The 24,074-nt window shown below is 33.5% G+C and overlaps 1 protein-coding gene across 4 annotated transcripts; it reads left to right on the top strand.

Moving 5' to 3' along the window:
- On the top strand, positions 1-19,465 carry LOC134535354 (large ribosomal subunit protein uL22). 4 transcript variants are annotated; one of them, XM_063374434.1, is made up of 5 exons: positions 1-64; positions 292-391; positions 6,107-6,241; positions 18,073-18,268; positions 19,257-19,465. In XM_063374434.1, the coding sequence occupies exons 2-5, from the start codon at positions 311-313 to the stop codon at positions 19,400-19,402; spliced, it is 558 nt and encodes a 185-aa protein (XP_063230504.1). In that variant the 5' UTR covers positions 1-64; positions 292-310; the 3' UTR covers positions 19,403-19,465. The 4 variants fall into 4 exon arrangements, with proteins under 4 accessions (XP_063230504.1, XP_063230498.1, XP_063230520.1 ...); XM_063374428.1 differs by having other exon boundaries at positions 47-134; XM_063374450.1 differs by having other exon boundaries at positions 52-143.
- Positions 19,466-24,074: the final 4,609 nt, after the last annotated feature.

Genomic DNA, 24,074 nt, shown 5'->3' with positions numbered 1-24,074 from the left:
ATTCTAATAATGTTTCCAACACTGGATTTCGGCCGGAAACAGGAAACTTGTCTTTTGTTGAAATGTACGTGTGTGATCTCTTTTTGATTATATTTCTGTTGTAGAATCTTGTGACATCTAATTTAAGAAATAAGGTTTTTGTTGTAATAGTTCAACATAATATTGTTACAGAGCATGTAGATTTTGGATACATTACTGAATAGATTAAATACTAATAAAATATCCTGTATTTTGGTTAGTTTTTTCAACGTGTAGGAGTTGTAATTTTCTATTTGTTTTGTTTTTGTGCAGTATCTAATGTTATAAGAAGATGGGTCGCTACTCTCATGAACCTGACAATGCAACTAAGTCGTGTAAAGCAAGAGGATCTAACCTCAGAGTACATTTCAAAGTGAGTGAGATGCTGAAAGGGTTATGTTCATTGTAATGTGTTCTTATTTAAGAGACCACACACTATGCAGAGTTAAAAAGTTCATGAATTAAGAATCTATTATGAGTTATAATTTTGTTTTAGCTTTATTGGTTTTAAATGTATTTAAGTGGTTTTAATTCCAGGTTGTGTACAGTAAACCAGTGCATCACTGAAAATAACATACTAACTACATATACACATAAACCCCAACCCTCCTTGTATCCAGCACTGTTTATGCGTAACAGTTCATAACTTTTTAACTAGAGCAGTAAATAAGTACACATCACCTAACCTAAATTTATTATTATCTAACATAAGTTAAATTGATATGCTGTGAGAATGAGATGATTAATTGTTCCTTATTGCTTATCCAGTTATATCTTAACATAAAACACTTAAATAAAGAAAGGAATTGGATCTGTGATGCTACGCTGTATAATTACTAAAATGTATTTGATTCTGAAAATACGTATAAATATGAACCTTGTTTCTTGGGTGCAATTGTTTTGTGTAACACATTAAATTGTATTTTAATGTATTAAATTATAACAAAGGCAGTTGAATGTGTTTGTTAGTTTGGCAATTATTACATATCTGGTATCCCACGTTTATCTCTTGATCCTGATGGCATGATCGTTTGGTACTTGATACTTGCTGTTTGAATTTAGTTCGTCGAAAGATCCTGTACATAACAAAAATATTGCAATACAAACAATGTTAGCAAGTAACAAGATTATTATTTTTTTTTAAATTTTTATTTGATCTGATAATATGATCATAATCATTGTCACAATTTTTGTTGTATCCAGGATTGTGCCATTAGGATGAAGGGATGGACTTGGATATGTGATACAAAACTTTAACAGATATATTTAACTGTTTGGTTACCAAAATATTTTGAATATATGGATTTTAAAATTTTGATACAAACTGGATACACACACAAAAAGGAACATTGTCTTTGGGAGGAATTGTTCCGTGAAATTAATCTAATTAAATTTAAACGTTAAATAAAGTAAGCAGTTAATGTGTTTGTTATGTGAAACTGAACTGTAACTTAATATTTTTTTGTGTAATTGTTCCATATTAAGTATCCAAGTTGATCCAGTGGTACATTATGCTGGCTGTTTTTATTTAATGCATTGAGAGATCCTGTAGCATGTAACCTGGCATATAAAAGAAATTGTCGTTGCATGATTTGAACGTAATAATTCTTTTTATTTGTCAGGTTACGTGCTATTGCGTGAAACAAGTCTGCACTTTGTGCCTCAGTACTGCTAAAAAAAATCCCGGTAAATATGTATTGTGCGGATTAGCGCCAAAAAAAAATCGTACAAATATGAAATAACTTTCATTATATGCTATCTTACGTCCTCTTTTCAGAACTGCCTGCGGAGATCAAAAATTCCAATTACTTTTGGAGATATCAAATTTTTTAATATTCATTTTTTGGCGATTTTTTTTTAAAAAAAATTAAAAATCCGAAAATACCTTTATTCTGTGCTCTTTAACTTCCTCTTTTCATTAAACCCGGCGGAGATCAGAAATTCCAAATACTTTAGGAGATATGGAATTTTTTAATTTTCATGTTGTGCACTGATGCGGCGTTAGCGGGAAGCCTACGATTCACACATCCTTCTGGACATACCCGAATACTCACGTTGGCAAGCCTTCTTTTCTTAAAATTAGCAAGAAGTAATTTAAAATACTTTAAAACATTGTGGATGGTTGGTTATATTAGGTAAGTATAGCTACATTTAAAAAACTGTAAAATCATTTTATGGTTGCTTAGCAAATAACTTTTTAATATGTAGCTATCCAGCGCTAGGAAACCGTTTTCATGATTTCACAGTATTTTTTAATGTAGCTATCCTAACCAAATCAACCATCCACAATGTTTTGAAGTATTTATAATGTAGCTAACATAACCTAATTGACCATTAGTTTTCATGAGTTGCATATTTATTTACAATAAACAAAAAAAAAAACCGAAGATGCACGATCGGGCGTTTGCCTCTCGTCTGTTGAAAGAAGGCTTGCCAACGTGAGTATTTGGGTATGTCCAGAAGGATGAGTGAATCGTAGGCTTCCCGCGTTCCACCATTGTTGCTTGTTTACAAGTATGATTTTTTTTTTTTTTTTCGCGACGTAGTTGAACGACTACATTATGTAAAAAGAAAATTACGTGAGTTCCTACTGTTCATCCTTTTTCCCGGTTTGTTAGGTCAGGTCAGCTACATTATAAATACTTTAAAACTAAACAACCATTAAAATTAATTTTTATTATTTTTAATGTCCGTTCAGTTTCAAAGTATTTATACTGTAGCTGACCTGACCTAATCTACCTTTGTCCCGTTTTGGTAGGTCATGTCAGTTACATTATAAATACTTAAAACTATACAAGTAAAATTAATTGATATTATTTTTAATTTCCGTTTATTTTGAAGTATTTATCATGTAACTAACCTTACCTAATGGAAAATTTTTGTGGCATTCATGCACACACGGCAAAATATAAAATGGCGTCTGTTAAATGTTTACATAGGGCTTGTATTGCAAAATAAGAACGGCGATATCTCCAAAAGTAATTGGAATTTTTAATCTCCGCAGGCGGTTTTGAAAAGAGGACGTAAAAGAGCATATAATGAAAGTTATTTCATATTTGTACAATTTTTTTGGCGCTAATCCGTACAATACATATTTACCAAAATCCCTGTCAAGGGTTGATGCTTAGGTTTGGATGCACAGTTGAGAGATTTTTTTTTAAAGTTATTTACGTTTCATTGCGTTAAAATATCTAAATCATAAATATACACATTCTTATGTATGGCAAACCACAGGATCAGCAATGTATTTAAAGCACATGGTGACTTCTGCTTCACTTCTCAGGCTATCTACAAATGTTAAATTTCTTATAAATTAGTAGGAATTAATAAATGCTGTTACAGGGTAAACAGTCTTTAGTGTTTGAAGAAAGTATTTTCTGAATTTTATTATTTTTTTTACAGAAAAGCTGCATCACCAGAATTGTAATTGTAATGGTTCAATCTTCAAAATTATTCTTGTGATAGTCTAAAAGAATATATAAGCTATGTTAAACCTATTATAACCACTAAAAAAAATTTTTCACGGAGTTTGTGTTCACATTCTGGAAGGTCAGGGAAGTAGACATTGGTCAGGAAAGTAGCTTGGCTTCTGGGTTGTAGTGGTGTCCTTGGTGAATAATTCACCGGCGTTTCGGTCAACATTGCAGTCACCATCATCAGGGAGCAGTTATCTACTGTAACTGAGTAGGTAACTGCTCCCTGATGATGACAGCAATGTTGACCGAAACGTCGGTGAATTATTCGCTAAGGACACGGCTACAACCCAGAAGCCAAGCTACTTCAGACAAAGGCCGTGAAAGCCTGCGAATATTATTAATTGGTCAGGAAATTCAGGGAATTACTTGAAATTCTGAAAAGTCATGAAAATTGCCCAGTAGTGGTAATTTCAGGAGAAAATTTCATGCTCCAATCTTCCATCATCCAGACAATGAAAGATTCATTTTTCAGTTACTTTTTCAGTTCATAGTCATGCACAGTATAAATTTGGATAAGCAAGGTTCTGTTTGAATTTTAATTTTTATTAGTATGTAATTCTAGGCCAGCTATGGAATTGGTAGAGGAAGTATTTAATTTTTTTCTTAAATTCAAAACATGGGTAGATTATTTGGTAAATATGTAGAGTCGCGGTATATGCGAAAAAAAATGCTAAAAATCCGAAAATACTTTTATTCTATGCTCTTTCACTTCCTCTTTTCAAATCAACTGGCGGAGATAAGAAATTCCAAATATTTAAGGAGATATTGAATTTTTTAATTTTCATCACAATACCTGTGTAGTCATGCGGCGAATACAATTGTTTCTGGTTTTCGAGTATCTATTATGTTTCTTATTGGACAATTTTGTCACGTGACAGTTCCGTGATTGGCCAGTATTCAAATGAACCAATACATGATTATTTATTTATTTATTAATGTTCCGTCGGAGGTATCACGACGTAGGTGAGCGACTACATCATTTCCTTCTAATGGCAAAGAAAATGTACCCGCCTCCAACTTAGGTGGGTTTTTAACGTTTCTAATTTTAAAGCCTTATTTTTTATTTGGATATTGTTGCGCAAGTAATAAGTAAAAAAAAATTTTTTACGTGAGTTGTAAATGTTCATCATTTGTCCGGGTTTGTTAGGTCAGGTCAGTTACATTATAAATACTTTAAAACTAAAGAACCATTGAAATTAAATCATATTATTTTTAATGTACGCTTAGTTTGAAAGTATTCATAATGTAACTGACCTGACCTAATCGACCATTTTAGTTCCTACTGTTCATCCTTTGTCCCGGTTTGTTTGGTCAGGTCAGTTACATTATAAATATTTAAAAACTAAACAGCCATTAAAATTAATTCACATTTTTTATGTCCGCTTAGTTTGAAAGTATTAATAATGTAACTGACCTGACCTAATCGACCATTTTATTTATTACGCATTCACGAACACACGGCAAAATAACAAAAATGGCGGCGGTCGAATGGTTTTGTACAGGTGTTGTATTGCAAAATTAAAAAATTCAATATCTCCTAAAGTATTTGGAATTTCTTATCTCCGCCGGTTTTAATGAAAAGAGGAAGTGAAAGAGCATATAATAAAAGTAATTTAAGATTTTTAGAATTTTTTTTCCGCAAATAACGCTACTCTACATATTTACCGATTATTTAAATAAAATAGTTAAGGAAATTTGAAGCTTTGGTCATGTAAAGTGTGAGAAATTTTATTATATATTTGTGTGGAGTGTCTTAATATGCTTAGTGACAATGTTACAATTACAATATATATATATATATATATATTTTGTGTTTTGAAAGCTTTAAAAAATTCTAACTGTCTAGACTACATGTTACTATTATTCTGTGTTAAACCATTTATTTTGAAGTTAAGAGGTCTCAATGTTAGAATGAGCAGACTGGCCCAACATCCCAATAATGTGACTTAAGTTTAATTTATGTCAGTCAAAACCAGAAATTTTGCAAGTATTGAAAGTGGCAGATGTTACGGTATGTAAGTGGGTTTTCTGGTGGCACTCTTGTTTAAGATACAGTAAACTCCCTCTTATCCGTGCATGCTACGAAAAAATACAGCATATATGTAAATCTGTATTTTATTACAAGTGAGCATATTTGAACTCTACGGACGAGTGTATTGTGTGCAGTATACAGTAAAACGTCACAGGTCTTCTCGGAATTCATACAGTAGGCTGGCATGCGTTACTATTTTTGTCTCTGTCGCACTTTGTTTCTAGTCGTATGGTTGAGCACTTTTATTTTTACATTACTGAAATGTATTGTATGTTAATTATTCAGTAAAATACTAAAATTTTAGCATCATTTAAAAAATTTTACTGTTAATTGTAACTATTACTCTAAATGCATGTTTAGATTTTTAAGTTTAAATTAATGTTTCCTTTTTTGTTTCCCATTTTCGGCTCTTTTGCCGATTAGCCGCGATTTTCACTATCCGCGGTGGCCCTGCCACTTAATTTCGCGGATAATCGGGAGTGTACTGTACATTAGTTAGGTTTGAAAAATGTATGGTTGAGGTTTCTGACAAAAGTCTTGCATGGCCATCTGTTTTTGTATTTTATGTGAATGTGTTTAGAACACGCGAGAATCTGCTATGGTCCTGAGGCGCATGACGCTACGGCGCGCAGTTCGCTTCTTGAAGAACGTGATCGAGCACAAAGAGTGCGTGCCATTCAGACGCTTCAATGGTGGTGTTGGCAGGTGTGCGCAGGTGAGGTGAAACAAGATACTGTATGTGACAATGGAATGCTGGAATTCATGTAACTGTTGATATTGGGACACCTGAAGTTGCACATGGAACATTAAATATATATGTAGCCCCAATTTGCGGGTATAGGGGTGCTATCATATGTATCATCATAATCTCCTCCATCACTACCATCACAGCCATCCCAAGATTTGAAAATATTTGTAAAGTAAAAGTGAAGACAGTATGTTACTGTGTGAGAAGCCATGTCGCATACAATTGAACACACATGTTCAAATTTAATTTAATTAATATTTTTTTTTTTCAAAGTTCCTGCTCTTAACTTACCCAAAAAAAATTATTGTATTGGAAAGGAAGCTCTATTCCATTCATGTAGACGCTACCTCAGGCACAAGACTACATGTAGATTTTAATTTTCAGTCCACGTAAATCACACATCGCTGCTAAAAGGTAAATCTGCACGGTCCTGCTAATGGTAGATCTCTATTATTATTTTAATTTTGGTTATACAGTAGAACCCCGATTATCCGCGACTCTATCATCCGATTTGCGGATTAACCGCGATTTATGTCCATCAAGTCCAATTTTTTAGTTACATATAACCAATGATTCAAAATGTATGTAAATGTTAAAATACTTTGCAAAATATATGTTGGTCAAAGTACTTTGACTCAGTTATGTTTATATACACAGAAAGTTTAAAAAAAAATACTAGTACATACATACGTATGTACATAATATTTTTGTGTTCCATGTTACGTGAATAGATTATACACTGGTGCGCGATTCCACGTCCGCATGACCGGACTGTACACTCCCGCGCGCAGCACGGCGCCATGCCACAGAGATTACCCGGCGCATGGAGACAGTCCATTCCATTAGTGTACGTTGTTGAAGCGTGAAGGTGGTGATAATTTTATGTATTGTAACAGTGATCTGCATTCCGACGGATTATACCGTTGTGTTGTGCGGAAGTGTTGAGCGCAACATTTCATCATGTCATCAAATGAACAGAAAAGAAAGCGAGTGGTACTGTCCATCGACAGCAAAACAAAAATTATAGAAAGATTTAAGAGTGGAGAAACGATTGCAAACTTGCGACTGAGTTTAATGTCGGTAACACAACAGTGCGCGACATCATAAAAAATCGCGAAAAAATCCTTCAGTTTGCTTCACAGGCTGACACTTCAAGTGGATTAAATAAACGCAAGACGATGAACGAATCCACATTTAGCAGCTTGGACACTTGTTTGTTTGAATGGTTTCAACAGAAAAGGTCGGAGGGTGTAGCATTAAGTGGCGTAATTTTATCACAGCAGACGTAATTTTTTTAAAAAAACTAGGCTTGACAGAAGAACCATTTTCCTGTTATATTACTTCTCCGTTACTTTATGAGCACCGACTGTACGGAAGTGTGTGTGTTGCAACTAGTGCTTGGCACGCAAGATAAATTCAGTCTATCACTTGCTGACGCGGCACAGTGATACGACGGTGTTTGTTTATTTCAAAACTCAGCTAAGAGTGAACGGAGAATAGATATAACGACCCCTCACGGTTCCCGAGATTAGGGTCGTTATAAGATTTCCGACCCATCTGCAACACTAAGTCATAATAGGCCGTTTTTGCACTAATTCCACGTTCAGCAAAGTAAAAATAAAAAATCTAACATTTTAAATTCATATAAATAAAGGGGGATAAAAACACTGTGAATTATACGAGACAGAGACACCGTTTCAAAACCATCAAATCAAGTCTCAATTCACTGGTATGAAAAATTTTATCTCGAAAAGAATTTTGAAGGCAGTCGTTCTGTAAAACAATAACCAGCCCGATGGTGTTACTGACAACAGAGCAATGAGCGAAGTGTGGCAGCGTCGCTTACGGGCGATGAAAAGAATGCGTGACCTTGGCAGCTATCAGCTGTCTTGGGCCCTCGGACAGGCGGGCGGCTAGTCACACACCTCGGTGCAACAACGACTCGCGTGCCCACGTCTCCGCACACGAAAGACTTAAAAACCACTGCTGCCCAGCACTAAGCAGTCCGCTTCTATGTCAACAACGCACACACACACAAAGCATGTGTATAAATGTAATCTCCGAATGTCCACAGATGGCTGTCTGTGGGCTAATGACCTTTGAGGCAAGCATGACTCGGTTAACCGCGATTTTCGATTATCCAACTCACTCGTCCCCTTCATTAACACGGATAATCGGGGTTCTACTGTATTTAAAATATCCCTGTAGTATTAAAAGTTAAAATAAAGTTTTATTCAAAGGTCTTAAAAATATCCTGAACTTGGTTCACCAGGTATTTGTAGAGACACTGAGTAAACTGGAAGCTCAGCTTTCTTGTGAATCTTGTGATGGAAAAAGTGAAAATGCCTTTAGTTGATGTATGACACACAATAAATTAAAATGAAGAGATACAGCTCAGTTCAGATGATATGTTTTCAACAAACTGTGGATTCATTAAGATTTTTGACAGTTTTTTGGTATAGTTTACCAAAATGACCATTTAAGCAAACAAGCAAACAGCAAACAAAATGACTTTGAATGTAAATGACAAATGAACCAACCACACACTATTTGTCTCTTACAAAACTTAGTACCTGGATGACCGAGCTTTACTCAGTATTTATTTATTTTTTGGTAAATTTTGTTTATTAGCAATTATATTTAAATACAAATTACATAATGATGAAATATGAATATTTTTTTCAGTGGCCACACGTGACGCACTCTCTCGTGAAACATTTAAATCATAAGACCTTTCTGCTCGTATAATGTTAGTCAAGTTTTGCAAGCATCTTACTTTAGCAGCACGTGTGGGACGAGGGGAAACCTGATTATTTTCATGAAGGTTTTCGTGAAATGAGTCTTCACTTTCTAAAACTGAATCCTGGCTAGATCGATTTATCGCCCCCGAAACCCCCTGCATACTAAATTTCATGAAACTCGTTGGAGCCGTTTCCGAGATTCAGATTATATATATACAAGAATTGCTCGTTTAAAGATATAAGTGTGTGACTTTATGCTGCTCAACTTTGTTTAAAAAATTGTAAAAATTTGCAATATGATTAGCCAATTTTTTTATTTACGGGTGTGCTTTTCTTTTATGGTCCATTATAAATTTTTACAGCATAGGCTATCAAAAAACTATGCAGCCATGTTGTCTTAACCTTCTTGACTGCCATGTGATGTAATACAATAACTTTCGTTCTCCTGAAGAATGTTTGTTGATGAACTAACAACAGTCTGATTGCAGTGCTTGAAGTTATAGTTAATTTTTTTTTTTTTTTTCATTAAATTGACTTAATATAGTAGTCATCATTAACAAACACCATTACTTACAGTAATATCCCAACAACTATTAATAAAATGGACCTAAAGTTTTTTTTATAACACGGTTAAAGCAGTATAAAAACAAAGAATGAGGTGCGAAGGGTCTGTGAGAAGTTATATTCAGTAGACTCATTTTTACGTACGCTGTATTTATGAATTCCTGTGATTATCGTAATTTTTTTTTACTAAAAACTATGTTTTTCTATAGTATTTTGTGCATTACTTTCCTGTTTCTGTTCTTAAACGTATACAAGCATATTCAAAGTAGTTGTGTTTGTTTAATAGAATTTTTCTAGTAAAAATCTGAAATTAACTGAGTGTTAACACTCGATTTTACACTAAGTCCAAACATGAATTTTTTTGTATCTCACCATTGGAATTGAAAATATTACATTGTTCGATATTGCATTGCTTTTTAGTAAACATTTTAAAATTAATTATAACACATTTTTCAAACACATAAATTTTGCAGATTAATTTTTGTATTTCTGAGTAGTTTTATTCTAGACAGGCTTTCTAATGATTTTATTTTGTAACTGCATTGTGTGTCAGAAAGTGAATACTTGGTAAAAGCATGAAGAAATATTTTAGATTTGTATTTGTTAGTACACTGTTTATGAATTTAGACAATTTATAAAAATAAAAACAATATCAAAAAATATTGTTTTAAAAACAAAAAATGATCTAAAAAAACCATAAGAACTCATCCCTAGACATTTTGTCTGGGTTCTCCCAAATTCCCCACCAGTTCGTTCAGTGCTCCAACTCGTCACCTCTCACTTTCTCTGATGATCTCATTATCGACACGATTAGTCCATTCAGTCATTCATTTCATTTATTCTCGGTAACTCTCTTGACTGCCAAGTGATGTAATAACTTTCGTTCTCCTGAAGAATGTGTGATGAACCAACGACACACTGATGGCATTGCTTTGAGGTTTTTAATTAATTTTTGTATTCATTTAATTGACTGAATTAACTTGCAGTGAATTCGAACACATATATTAACCCTTATCCGGAGACGTGGGGTCTCCGTGACCCCAGCAAAACTTTAACTTGCTGCCATCTATGTGCAGTTCAAGGCACTTGCTTGTGGTACCATCTACCTTTCGCTTGGATATCACATAGTCTCCTCCTGTAGTGTCAGATTTGTTTACGCTGTCTGGAGCTAGATATCAGGTCGAAAAGATAACTTGGGGTCGTAGTGGCACCACGTCACCAGTTATGTTTCTATCTCAGAAGTGATAAAAAGGCTTCTAAACGAACATGTGTACGTGTGGGCGATCCAGATTATGACGAAACTATTTCTAAGTGGTTGAAAGATATTTTTAGTGACTTAAGTTATCAAAGTGTGTGTGGAAAAGCAATGTGTGATGATTGCAGAGCAAACAAATGTGACTTTTCGTACAAATTTAATTTTTTCAAACAATGTTCGGCTAATATATTTTATGTAAAAATGGCATTTTCAAAATATATAAGTATGCATGTGCTTTCTAGTTAGCTCAATTATATATATTGTTGTGGTTTAAGCATTGGTTATGCAAGGAAAATATTTGGAGGGGAAAAAAGTAATTTCTTTTTTTGGGAAAATTTATCTGTTGTAGATTTTATGAAAAAGTCTTATTATTCATAGAAGTTTTCTAGATTTTGTTTTGTCACTATATCTATATTGAATAGCAAATAAAACTTTTAGGCTACCATCTGCTTATTTTTTTTAAAAAAGCAATTATTACAAATAGGCATTTTTAGATTTATTTGAGCAAGCACCAATGGAAAAAATTGTATTTTATAATTGGTAAATAATTATTTACTAATTTATTTTTTAATTTAATTAATAAGTATAAAAAATGCATTAAATAATTTTACATGGAACAAAAATAATTTCTAATCAGTTAACTTCTACAAAACATTTTGGGGTCTGAGGGGCACCACGTCACCAGATATGTCAAATATTTTCACGTCTCCGGCTAAGGGTTAATGTACAGTCAAACCTCTATCGAACTCGCATGTATCGATTGTCCTTGTTTATCGTATACTTTCTACAGTCCTGGCAAAATTGCCATACAACTAAGGTTAAAAAAGTCCGCTTGTGCCGATGTTCGAATTATCGTTTTGTCTGCATTGATCGTACAAAATGTGTGTTCCCGTCACTATAAATTATAATAGGTAGATGATCGTTTAACCATAAAGATTTTGCAGAAATAACCATTTCTTAGAAAGAAACCGTCATAAAAACAGTAACGATAGTATACAGAAGTAGTAAAAATCACCTTAAATCTGCAGCCATTTTATAATGGCAACCAGTGAACTGTCAACAAACAGTAGATGGCTAACATTGGTGCCATATTTCAGTGAAATCGACTCGTCACGAAACGTTGCCTACTATCGACTTGTATTTATATACAAAACTTTTTCATGTCTGCTAAAATGGTAACGTAAAAAAACAAAACCTTTTATACCGTACGTATATAAAATCACTTCAAGAATAAACATGTCCCTTGTTATGACTGAGCATTGAGACGTCTCGTTTATAAGGTACAAAGAAACCAATATGGCGTCCCCGCATCTACTGAATTTTTTTTGTTGGTCCCCTGAAAAATGATAAGAGGTTTGACTGTATAGCATTTTAACTAAAAATAATTTAATGGACATAATGCTAATGCTGATTAAGCTGGTTTGTCATGGAAAAATCTTCACTCCCAGTACAAACCAGCAATGGGTTTATGTCCACAAAATTTAATTTAAATCAATCTTCCCCATTGCAGCAATCAATCAGTAAACTAAATGAATCATACACAGCACACTTATAATGTTAAGTAAGGACCCAAAAAACTGTAAATATAATTGACCAAATGTAGTGTTAAAATAAGGCAACAGCAGTGAAATTTTTGATGATTTTGATTCTAAAACTGGTAGTAAATTTTATTTTATTTTTCTCCTTTGAAAATAATTATAATTTCATAGCATATGCATTTAAAATTAAAAAATTTTTACTATGCAATAGTTAGAAAAAGTATCTTCAAAAATGATTAGGGTGGCTACTTGCAGTGAAAAATCAGGGCATTTCAGAATTTTATGGAAATCCAGGACATGTCTGAATTTTTGCAAATTGCAGGGAAATGTTTTTTTTAAGGTGTGTGGTTTCTCTATTATTAATTACAAATATGTCTTTTAACATGAAACTTTAAATGTAATTGGATGTATTTCAGTTTGCTAAAAATATTGATTTGTTCAATCGGGAGCAGTTTGTTTCGCTGTATAATACAGTTATTTTCATGTAAATGTACAAATTTAGTCATCAGTAGGGATGGTGATTTTTCGTTTTCGCGAAATAGATGCGAAAATATGCTGAATTATATTTTTTCCGCTATAAAATGCGAAATCTAGACTATTCCGAGATAAATGCGAAATCAAGGTAAAATACGTAGATTCGTCTTCACTCTACACAATTTATTTACCGATTGTATTTCGTTTCAGTTCAGTATCAAAAGAAACCATCATTTTATGGCGTATTCAGCACAAGTATCTTATTGTCACGTCATTCACAACACTATTGTTCGTAAATATTGAATGAAAAATGGCCATCCGTGCCTCGCTATTGTAAACAAAGCAAAGAACAACTAGCTGGAAGAGTGTCCGTCATCTTGCAGAGTACAAGTTTTTAGGCCACCATATTGCGACATCTCTGCTTCGCCGCGCCCATTTTCTGTCTGTGTTTCACGTGAAAGCCGCGTTCTTGTGTAGTCTGTGGAAGGTGGTGTGTTTACAAATACGTGCATACTTTGAATGTGTTGTATACTGTTATTTCTCGTGGTAAAAATGGGACGAAACGTAATTTCCATTCGCGATCGCATAAATGAATACAAAAATGATCAGTTCTACGAAAGTGATACCAATATTTTAATGTGCAATTTATGTAATTGCCGTCTGGAGTGGAAAAAGAAGATTTACTTGAAAAGCACATTAAATCTGAGGGACGTCAGGCTGAAAAAATAAAGATTCACCGAGAAATCGGATGAAGGAAAAAAGCCTGTAAAACGGCAAGCAACGGTTTCTGGCATGATCGAAAACCAAGGCGAAAATTGAAAAAAACGAGTTTCAATAACATTATTTGTGCACTCTACATCAACTATGGCCATGAACACGGCTAAAAAATAATTATTGTAATTTTAAGTATTCAATTTATTGCACTCATAAGTGCTAAAAAGTTGTTTGGAAACCTGCCAAGATAGGCTATCTTTGTAGTTGTGTTAGATCTTTATTTCTGTGGTTGTTAATAATTAATATGTGTATTATTTAATGCTTTTTAAAAATTTACTTTTCTTCAGTAATGTAAAATGAGAGAATTGGCTAAATCTTGTTTTTAAAAATGCTACAAAATGCTAAATTTCAAATTCAAAATGCTAAATGTTATTATTTTAAATGCTATAAATCACCATCTCTAGTCATCAGTAATTAATGGTGGCTATTTATGCTCAATTAAAAATTATAATACTGCTATAATTTATAGTTTTGCAAATGATTTTAAATAAATTATTACATTCCGTAGAATTTTTGAGTTTGAGAACATATTTTTTAGTTACTGATGAATTGAATGGTATCTGTTTATTGATTCATTTTTTAGCATGGTTTATTGTGTTGAAAACATGAGGTATTTACGGTGTATTTGTATGCTCCAGTGTTCATTTCAGCAGTTGTGATAAAAATAAATTACATTAGTTATATTTCTGTGAGAGTATTGCATTGGTTATTTTGTGCCGGGTTGTATACAGTATGTACGTGCTGCTCCAAATTTTAAAATTTTATTGGTCAACTCACAGGACGTCTCTCCCACCTGATGTATCGCTTAGTGTTGTGACGCAACACATTTATCTTGGCTCCAGTAAGAAGAACGGATTCATCAGTTTTTGTGATGTGTGTCAATTGAATTAATATTAGTTATACGGCTGCGAAATGAAAGATATTCCCGAATATATGTGTTAATACCGCAAATTATAACATATGAAAATAAAAATATATATTTTGTGAGGCAATAATTATTTACTACAGTTGGTAGCCTATAAGTAGTCTGTTTATAACATGAAATTATGTTTGGTTATATTTCTGTCTTCAATTTGTGATTCATTAAATTGTAATAAATGTTTATGATTTTTGAATTTATAAGTTTTTTTGGTAGCAGCAGGGCTTAATAAACACATTTTACTTATTAACATGAAAATTTATGCAGTAAGAAACAAAATATTTTCTTATGTTATTTTCATTAAAATAGTGTCATTAATGTGGGTTAAGGGTTTTTTAAAATAAATTATTGGTTGTATAAATGGATAATAAAATAAAAAATAATTCAGCAAGGTATTTTCTATTTCAAGTACACATGAGGATCTGTAATGTAAAACTACTAGGTATGTTGCAGTTTTTGGAACATAATTAATTTCACAGTTCTCTTGTTTCATACTTATTGTTACAAAATACAGGTACCTATTTTTTTGCAGCTAATAATATTTTGACAACACATTTTTACTTTATTTATTCAAAAAAGTTAACCATTGTGATGTTGTTTGTCAAGTGTAGGTGATTAGTATTAGTTTATTACCTTAAATCTTTTTCATAGTTCTTGTTAAATTGAGAATCAATAATTAATAATAGTTCAAAGTCAAATTAAAGAAAGTATCTCAGAATTTTTTGAATCACATATTTGCATTTAAATTCGTATTACTTGGGATAAACTAAAGAAGTGTATTTTATTCATTTGAGACAAATAATATTTTAATGATATGTCTTTTCATTAATGTTTAATCCAAGTTAAACTTGCAAAAAGAAAAATCAGTAAACTATGTTACAGATTTATCTAGTAGCCTAATACATGGAATGTTGGTAATACTACAGAGCTGCCAACCATTACGGATTTTCCGTAATTATTACGGATTTTAACCCCGAATTACGGAATTACGGAACATCGCTAGTTTATTACGGAAACGAGGCTTTGTGCTGCATGGTAACGGAAAAATTTACGTTTCTGCTGTGCGTGTTTCGTGAACGCTGTTTGAATACTTCGCTTGGTTGCTCAAATAACGGAACTAGTAAGTGTGCGCATGTACGATGTACTGTCGAAATAAGTAAATTAATTCTCGTGTTTTCAAATAATAATGGGATGGTATTACGTCCGTTGTACGATACAACTAGTACATATCCTCGGACTTATCGTTTGAAGGCTACTTACATCACGATAATTTTTGTACGGTACTTTGGCTAACCTGTGTTGTATTAATTTATTTCTTGAAAGCCATTTTTTTCATCATAGTGTTTTTGTCCGGTTTTTGTCGTGTCTACAGACGTGAAAATTTTTTTATTTTTTTCGATAGTGTTGTGTTCTTCAGTGCCGGTTGTAGAAATGAAGCGTGTGACAGAATAATGTGCATCTGTGGGAAAAAACACGCAAGACTTCAGAACTTTCCACTTAAATATTCAAAAGAATGGCCATGATTGTCGTTTTCAAATGTTTGAAACGCCACGGTTTTGTAATGTATGCGCGTGTGACTTTTCGATTGCACATGGTGAAAGGGATGACTGTAGACGGCATATTGAATCAAAGAAACATGCAGAACATTTTAAAGCCGTGACTAGCAATAAATCTATATCTTCGTTTTTTCGCTACATCTGAAGAAACGAAAGTAACGAACGCAGTTACTGTTTACAAGTCCTTGTGTTTGTCTTGTTTGTTTACATGACATTTCTTATCGAACCAGGATAAAAGAAGCAAATAAAAAGACAGTTGTTTTAAAGTTTAACTTTGAATACATTGAATTGAAGATTCAAAATATCCAGTAAAATTATTAATATTTCTTACATATTCAGATGATTGTATTGTTCAAATAGATTTTTTTATGTATTAATTTGCATTGTATTCATATTTTTATTTTTATTTTGCATATTATTGTCGTTGTTTTATCTTGTGAGTGTGTTATAATGCCCCAGGAAAAATTTATCGTGCATTATTTACGCGTACTTTTTTCATATACCTAATTGCCATTACTGATGGGTGTGATTTGAGGTTGGCAGCTCTGTACATTATAGAACCACAGATAAAATTTTACTTTACATATTTTTTTGAATTTTGTGGATGTTATGTAGGTCATGGTGTTGTTAACTCGCTTGACTGCCATGTGATGTAATACTAAAACTTTCGTTCTCCTGAAGAATGTGTGATGAACCAACGACACACTGATGGCAGTCCTTGAGATTTTGGTTGATATAATTTTTCTGTTAATTACATAATTAGATAAAGTAAATCAAATAACAGTGATTGCTGACATTGGTCTTTGTTTAACAACAATAGTAATGTGTAGGGTAATGAATCTCAATTTTTTTAAGATATTTATCATTTTTATTTTATGAGCTTGTACTTTTTTTTTTTTAGTCAGACTTTGCTTCAAATATAGATAGATGTGAGTAGCAATAACGGCGAAATTGAAGTCAATGCACCGCCAAACAAATTATGAAATTAATCAGCATATTTAATACAATGGTGTCAGTTAAAGAAGGTATGACACATTATGTGTGGTTAAATTACTGGTAATTTTTTAATAAAAATTACTTGTCACATGTTTAAATTAAATGTTCAGATTAGTTGATGTATACTTCTTTTTTTTCATCAGGCTGTGTAGAAGTATGTTTTTCATTTAACAACATTTTTTTTAGGACTGGGATTGTTTTGTGGGATTGTGCTCTGCTCTTGTGAAACATTCTTGTGTTACACAACATTCAGTGGTTGAGTGTCTTGATTGCACTCGCTCCCATCCCAAGGCAATCTGTGTACAATTCTTGGTGTGGTTGTACTTGGATATTTCCAAGTAGGAGATGTGGACATTGAAGTGAGACAGGTTTTTCTCTGGATACTCTCATCCCCACCACCATTCATTTTGTCAGTGATTCGTTCTCGTCTTTCCTAATGACCCTGTTGGCGAGATGTCAAGCAGGCGATCCACATTCTGGAAAGTCTGGGATTTTGGAATTGGTCAGGGAATTTACTTGAAGACATAGAAAATTTATAGAACTACCTAGTGACGGTAATTTGAGAGGAAAATGTCATGCTTCAGACTGTTCAACCAGACTGGAATTTTTTTTCCAGAGACTGTTATATTGTATAGTCGTAAGCACTACAAAAATCTGAATGCAATGTTCTTATTGATCTAGGTCAGCTGTGGTTATGGTGGAGGCTTGATTTACTTTACTTCTTTCAGGAAATTGCAAAATATATCAGTTATATTACAAAAGTTATTATTTTGCTCTGGGAAATGTCAGGAAGATTTGATTACTTTTTGAATGATTCTTGCAAAGAGGAAGATTGATTTAGAACATTTTTTGGAGAAACCACAAGAATAGAACATAGAAAACACAGTGGATGTAAAATATTTGAATGCATAAACAGCTAGAGAATTCTATGTAAGGAATTACTCAGAAACAATATCACGGCATGATGTTCACTGTTGCCAGGCCAAAGCGTGGCGCACCACCCAGGGCCGTTGGCCGAAGAAGTCTGCGGAGTTCCTGCTGCAGCTGCTGAAGAACGCAGAGTCGAACGCCGACTACAAGGGGCTCGATGTGGACCGGCTGGTGATCGACCACATCCAGGTGAACCGTGCACCCTGCTTGAGGCGGAGGACATATCGTGCGCACGGTCGCATCAACCGTGAGTGCCTGCTTATCATTATTCTATTGTTGTAACACACTACACTGCCAACAGCTTTCAATCTCCTGAACATTTGATAAACAAATAACATCATGATGGCAGTACTCAATTATTGATTCATTCTTTCGGCAATGTCATTATTACTTTTTTAAAACCAATTTTTTTTCCATGTGTACGGCAAAATAGGTTTATTTTTTTTGCCATTGTGTGTAAGTTAATTGGTGAAATTGTACATTCATTATTTATAGTTTTAACACAATTTCCTTAGTTCTGAGGGGTTTCAAATTACTACTGTGTCAAGCCAATTTGAAGTTTTGGAATGGTTTCTGTAAAGCACTTAAACTTATTGATTTACTTTTATAACATTTTATGGCATGTCAGTGAATTAAATTGTGTCATATGAAGGTAACTTATAAACTGGGGTTCATTTTTTGTAATGTATGGATTAAATTAAAGTTTTAATATAAATGTATACTTGGAAATCCAGAGACTTATTTTTTGTACTATAGGGCCTCTTGTACTTAGTTTGCAGTGTGCGGTGAGTAATGGGCATTAGAGCTTTTACCATCTTCATCACACTTTCTACCATTTGCACTTCTTGTTCAGTCTGAAACTATATTTATAGCTCATATGACAAACATTTTGAGACACAGTTTTGCAGTGTTTTAGAAAGATTACTGTGTTTCAATAAGGTCACGAAATATTTTTGAAATATATATAAACTTTTGTATGTTATATAGAATAATTTTATGTGAGAATTTAGGAAATACATTTTTGTGTAACTGAAATATATAAGCCATTTGATTAATTAGTGAAATGTAGCTTCCCTTGTGTTGCCAGGTACTAGTGACACTAACGTCAGTGCACGCCATTTACTCCCCGCAAACTAAGTATGGGATGTTTTATAGATCTGATTTAAATGGTTTTGACATGTGTAGTATGTGTTCGTCGATAGTTACTTTACTAAGTAAGTAAATATTTTTTGTAGCATACATGAGTTCTCCGTGTCACATTGAAGTTATTCTGACTGAAAAGGAGGAAGTTGTTGCAAAGGCTACAGAGGAAGAGCCTGCTAAGAAGAAGGTTTCAAAGAAGAAACTGGCACGTCAAAAGGAGAAAATGATGCGGGAGTAAACTGTTTGATGTGTTGTAAAAATATCAAGATTTCAAATAAAAAAAGTATGGAAATATATATAATTGATATTTATTTGTTTGAATGGGTTGGAGAGAATAGAAGTTGATAAAATACTACTCAGCCTTTTATGTTTAGGGACTTTCCTATCAAAATAATTTTAGTTATTTGTAGACTTCTTAAAATATCATTATTCTTATTCCAATCAAATTTTATCATACAGTGAAAATATTTTATTACCTTTCACTGAAGTGTTAGTTGGATTTTGCTGATTAACGGACTTAGCCAAGATTTTCCATAATGATTTTATGTATCAGTTTGGAAGTGATTAGTCCCAAATTACAACAGTTATTGTGTCCATACAAAACTGATATATGTGTGTGTGAACGTATGTTAAGTTGGAGTTGCACCAACAAACTTAGGCTGCAGGTTCATCACGTAAAAATAATCTGAAAACATAATTTACGGCCTAAAGCTCTTCCCAAAACTGGTAGGTATATGCCTTTGAAGTTGTAGCTGAACTACAGTAGAATATCGTTATAGCGAGCACGGTAATAGCGAGAACTCGGCTATAACGAGGTATTTTTGAGAAATTTACGGCGTGATCGCTTGAAGCGCGCTTTTGTTATTTGTCTGCTTTATCTCCACCCCTTTCGCTCGCCACTAGACATCTTGCCCTTGACGCCTGTCACATTCTTCAGCCGTGCAGTCGCCACCTAAGAGCGTGGTTTAAAAATAGAATCCCATCCTTTCTTTTATCAAACTTCCGTTAGTTATCTGTGCCGTGTGTACACAAAGTTTGAGATTGGAACAGAAACAACGTAAGAAAGTATTTTTTACAAATTAGAAATATTTATGTTTTTGTTTTTATAATCACGTATTTTCACGGTTTTTTTTTTGTTATCTTAAAAGAGATAATATTAAAAAGCCGCTCTAATGAGATTTAATTGTTTCTTGGTTAACAAAAACTATTAATTATCAAATATTGTTAATTGTTTATATTCTATTTATTATTATTTACGCGACGACATACTGTACGCGTACGCAATACGACTGGATTCGTTGCTGCAGCATAACATAGCACAGGCCTGCCGTTTTAACGGATTTTATCCGTTTTCACGGATATTTGAAGCTTAAAACGGACTAACAGATAAACGGTGACATTCACGGATATTTACGACGCTTCGCCGATATTTTCATTTTTGAATTTCATTCGTGTAAATATTTACATTCAACTACCTATTTGAAGTTGTCAAACCATACAAGCATCCAACAGTAAAGCAAAAACGCACATTACGTGTAGCGCCATGGAAGTTCCAATCGTTTAACCACAAACCAAAAACATTTACTCCCAAATAGCGTTTCATGAAGTACAATATCTATGGTTTCGGAGGAAATGTTTTTTGTTTGTTGAGTTAAAAGTTAAGAAGTGTCATGGCGTCAGTAAACATTGTTTTTTTTTTTTTTGCCGTTACAATGTTTTAGGTGCGGCATTTGTTTACAAACTTCTTACGTGATTTAAGTAGTAGTTTTGGTCTTAGCTGATTGTGATGGAGAAAAAACGTAAGGCTTCGCCGGTCAGGTCACTTTATAAACAGCGTTATTGTAAAGAATGGGAGCAAGAATTGAAATGGTTGAAGCGTGGCAAAACGGAATTTTCCGACCTTTGTTCGACTTGCAACTCGGAACTGAACGTGACAAAGGGCGGCTTGAAGACGCAAGTTCAAGCGAAAAACCAATGAGCTGCTGATCAGAGTTGTTCGTTGACGAGTTTTGTAACCAAACCAAATAAAATAATTGATACGGAACTGCGAACTTCGTTTGTGAAAACAATTTATCTGTGAAACTCAGTGATAATTTCACGAAACTTGTCCCTCAAATGTTTCCAGATAGTGAAATTGCAAGAAACTTTCCTTGTTCTCGCACTAAAACTAGCCAGATAATTATTCAACTTTTGGGTACATCAGCTGCAGATTATGTTACCTATGCAATGAAAACACAATTTTTCACACTGATGATTGATGAATCAATTGATGTTACAGTCACTAGGCAGGTTGTAGTGTTAGCAAGGTTCTTTCCATCTGAGATTGTTGAAACTCATCTGTACAAAGTAATGGCTTTGAGTGGTGCTGCAACTGGAGAAAATCTGCTGTGGAAAGGGTTTTTTCAGCAATCTCAAGATGGTTTAAACGGTTCACATTGTCAATGGAATCACCAATGTTAAATGTGCGGTTGCATTGCACAATGAGAACTTCAAGCCCACTGACGAGATGCAGAAAAGAGCACAGAACATGAGAAAGTAGCTAGTTAATGATGTGAAATACATTTGTTTTTTTTTTTGTTTTTTTAACTTATAAATAACTTCAGTTGTATGGATGTATTTATAGTTTGTAAATAAGAAAAGCACCAAAGCCTATACTGAAGAGAAATTTTTAAATTTCTTTTCATTTTATTGTGATACCAACTATTAGTTTTGTAATGTAAGTGGCAAATATTAAAAAATTTTTACATTCATTTGATTTTTTAAATTATGTTTTGGAATGCAATGTATATTTAAAATTACTGCCAAAAATAAATTTTGTCAATTACGGCTATAAATTTTACAGGATTTTTAAATGCTGTAATGAGGATTTAGGAACCCAATTTGGTGGCAGGCCTGGCATAAAGTGTCACAGTATGAAATTAATGGGAAAACATGTTTTCCACTGCTTTGTAAACTTGCAAAGGCAATGCTTATTCTTCCACACAGCAATGCAGGGCTGGAAAGGATATTTAATAAGCTCAACCTTATCAAGACAGCGCACAGGTCATGTCTTGAATCACCAATGCTAAATGCTTTGTTGCATATCTCTTCTGGGAAGAATATGGCAGAATTCCAGCCAACAGTAGAAATGAGGAATAGGGCAAAACATCTGAAAAAGTGATATTTAAATACTGCCAGTGGTGAAGTGTAGGCTAAATGTGTGTGGTAAATACTTGTATAAAGTGTTAAAAATTGAATTGGTTTGATTGAAGTATAGTTACGTACATTATGATCAAGTAATTTTCATAAAAATTGCATATTTATTTGTATTTTTTAACGTACAGGATTTTACAGGATATTTTATATTAAAAACAAGGATATTACAGGATATTTCACATTTCAATCAAGGATATTGTTTTCAAAGTGGTGGCAGCCCTGACATAGCATGTTATGCGGTATCAGAAGTAACGATAGTAACGAGTACTAATTGTTATAGTAACGAATACATACGGGTACACATTTTTTCATTACTTTTACACCTCTAGTAGGCACTACCGTATTTATTTCCGAATCGCCAGGGCAGTTTTCTTGTAACTTTTGTTTCGGTCAGTTGTTGGGGTATCTGTCCGGGAAAGGGGTGGTGATGGTTTGAGTTTAATCCCAAATTTATTTTCTAAAAAAAGTTGACAGGTTTCTTTAAATGAAAAAAGTATAGTTATCCAGCAACTATTACGTTTGAGGCGTACGTGCGTTGCCGCAGCCGCACTCCTGCTTTTTTGTAAGGAATTAAATCGTCGTGCTACACTAGCACCACCTTTTTACAACATCCCGAACCAACATGGCCGCCAGCAGACAGCCCGCGTTGACGATAGATAGCAGGACAAAGCTGCGTCGGCCGCGGGCTGAGATGCTATACTTACGTGGCTTGGTAGGGTATTCTGGTTATTTTGACGCAATCGGTGATCACATCCGTACTTATGAGGTATCGTTTTAAAGAGAATTCACACATCTGCTCACAGAAATTAAGATTTCGTTAATATAACTTGTTATTTTCCAATTATACAGGTTTAAACACAATTTTTATGCTATTTTCAGTTAATTTTTAATTTTTTGGGGGGCCAAAATTTGTCCAATTCGGTTATAGTGAGGACACGGTTATAGCGAGGATCAAACCCGGAACCGTTATAACGCTATAACGGGACTCTAGTGTAGTTGGGGTTTTTTTTTCTCGAAAATAATAACGAATTTATTTATAATGAAATGCCAAGCATCTGGTTAGTTTTACAAATGCTGGATATTTTGTCACTGAAGTCAAATTATGTATTTAATGAAAGTAATTTGGTGTGACATCTTTTTTTCTCATAAATTTTTGTGATGGGATGGAATAATGTGGGTTTTAAAAGCTGATTATTCTGCATGTCAAATGTAGTAAAAAAGATTGAATTGTTGTTCTACCCTTTATCCCACCATTTTCTCAAAAAAAAAAAACTAATAAACAACTTAGAACAAAATTTTTAGATGCCTGGCAGATGTGCAACACTCACAATAAACTGTTTCAAACAGCTGCCTAAAATCAGGTGCAGGATTTGCAGCATACTGTGACCAATAAAAGCAACAGAGAACAATCTCCATCAACGGATGCTAAAACCTGCTGAGGAGATATAAGTTATGATCATGAATATGTTCAAAAAAAAAGTGTCAAAGAACATTTCACCCCTAAAGGTAGGAGGCTCCTGCAATTGGTTGGTTCCAGTATGAAAGACAAGATAAACAAGAAATTTAACTATTTATTTAAGTAGAAACAAATTATAAATTATTAAATCCGTAGTTTACCTAAACATGCAACATGCTATAAGATGCATGTATTTATTGCTAATTAGCATTTATGTTTTCATGTAAAAACAATAACTGTTCAACAACATCTGGCGAGA

This window comes from Bacillus rossius, chromosome 1 (assembly GCF_032445375.1).
Source record: "Bacillus rossius redtenbacheri isolate Brsri chromosome 1, Brsri_v3, whole genome shotgun sequence".
Classification (NCBI taxonomy): domain Eukaryota; kingdom Metazoa; phylum Arthropoda; class Insecta; order Phasmatodea; family Bacillidae; genus Bacillus; species Bacillus rossius.
Note: the sequence above shows the minus strand (reverse complement) of the source record. Positions and strands in the feature narration are given on the sequence as shown.

Coding starts and splice junctions, on each gene's coding strand:
- LOC134535354 (XM_063374434.1), top strand. CDS start 311: ATGGGTCGCTACTCTCATGAACCTGACAATGCAACTAAGTCGTGTAAA. Junction 6,242..18,072: donor GTGTTGGCAGGTGTGCGCAG/GTGAGGTGAAAC, acceptor CACTGTTGCCAG/GCCAAAGCGTGGCGCACCAC. Junction 18,269..19,256: donor TGCGCACGGTCGCATCAACC/GTGAGTGCCTGC, acceptor TATTTTTTGTAG/CATACATGAGTTCTCCGTGT.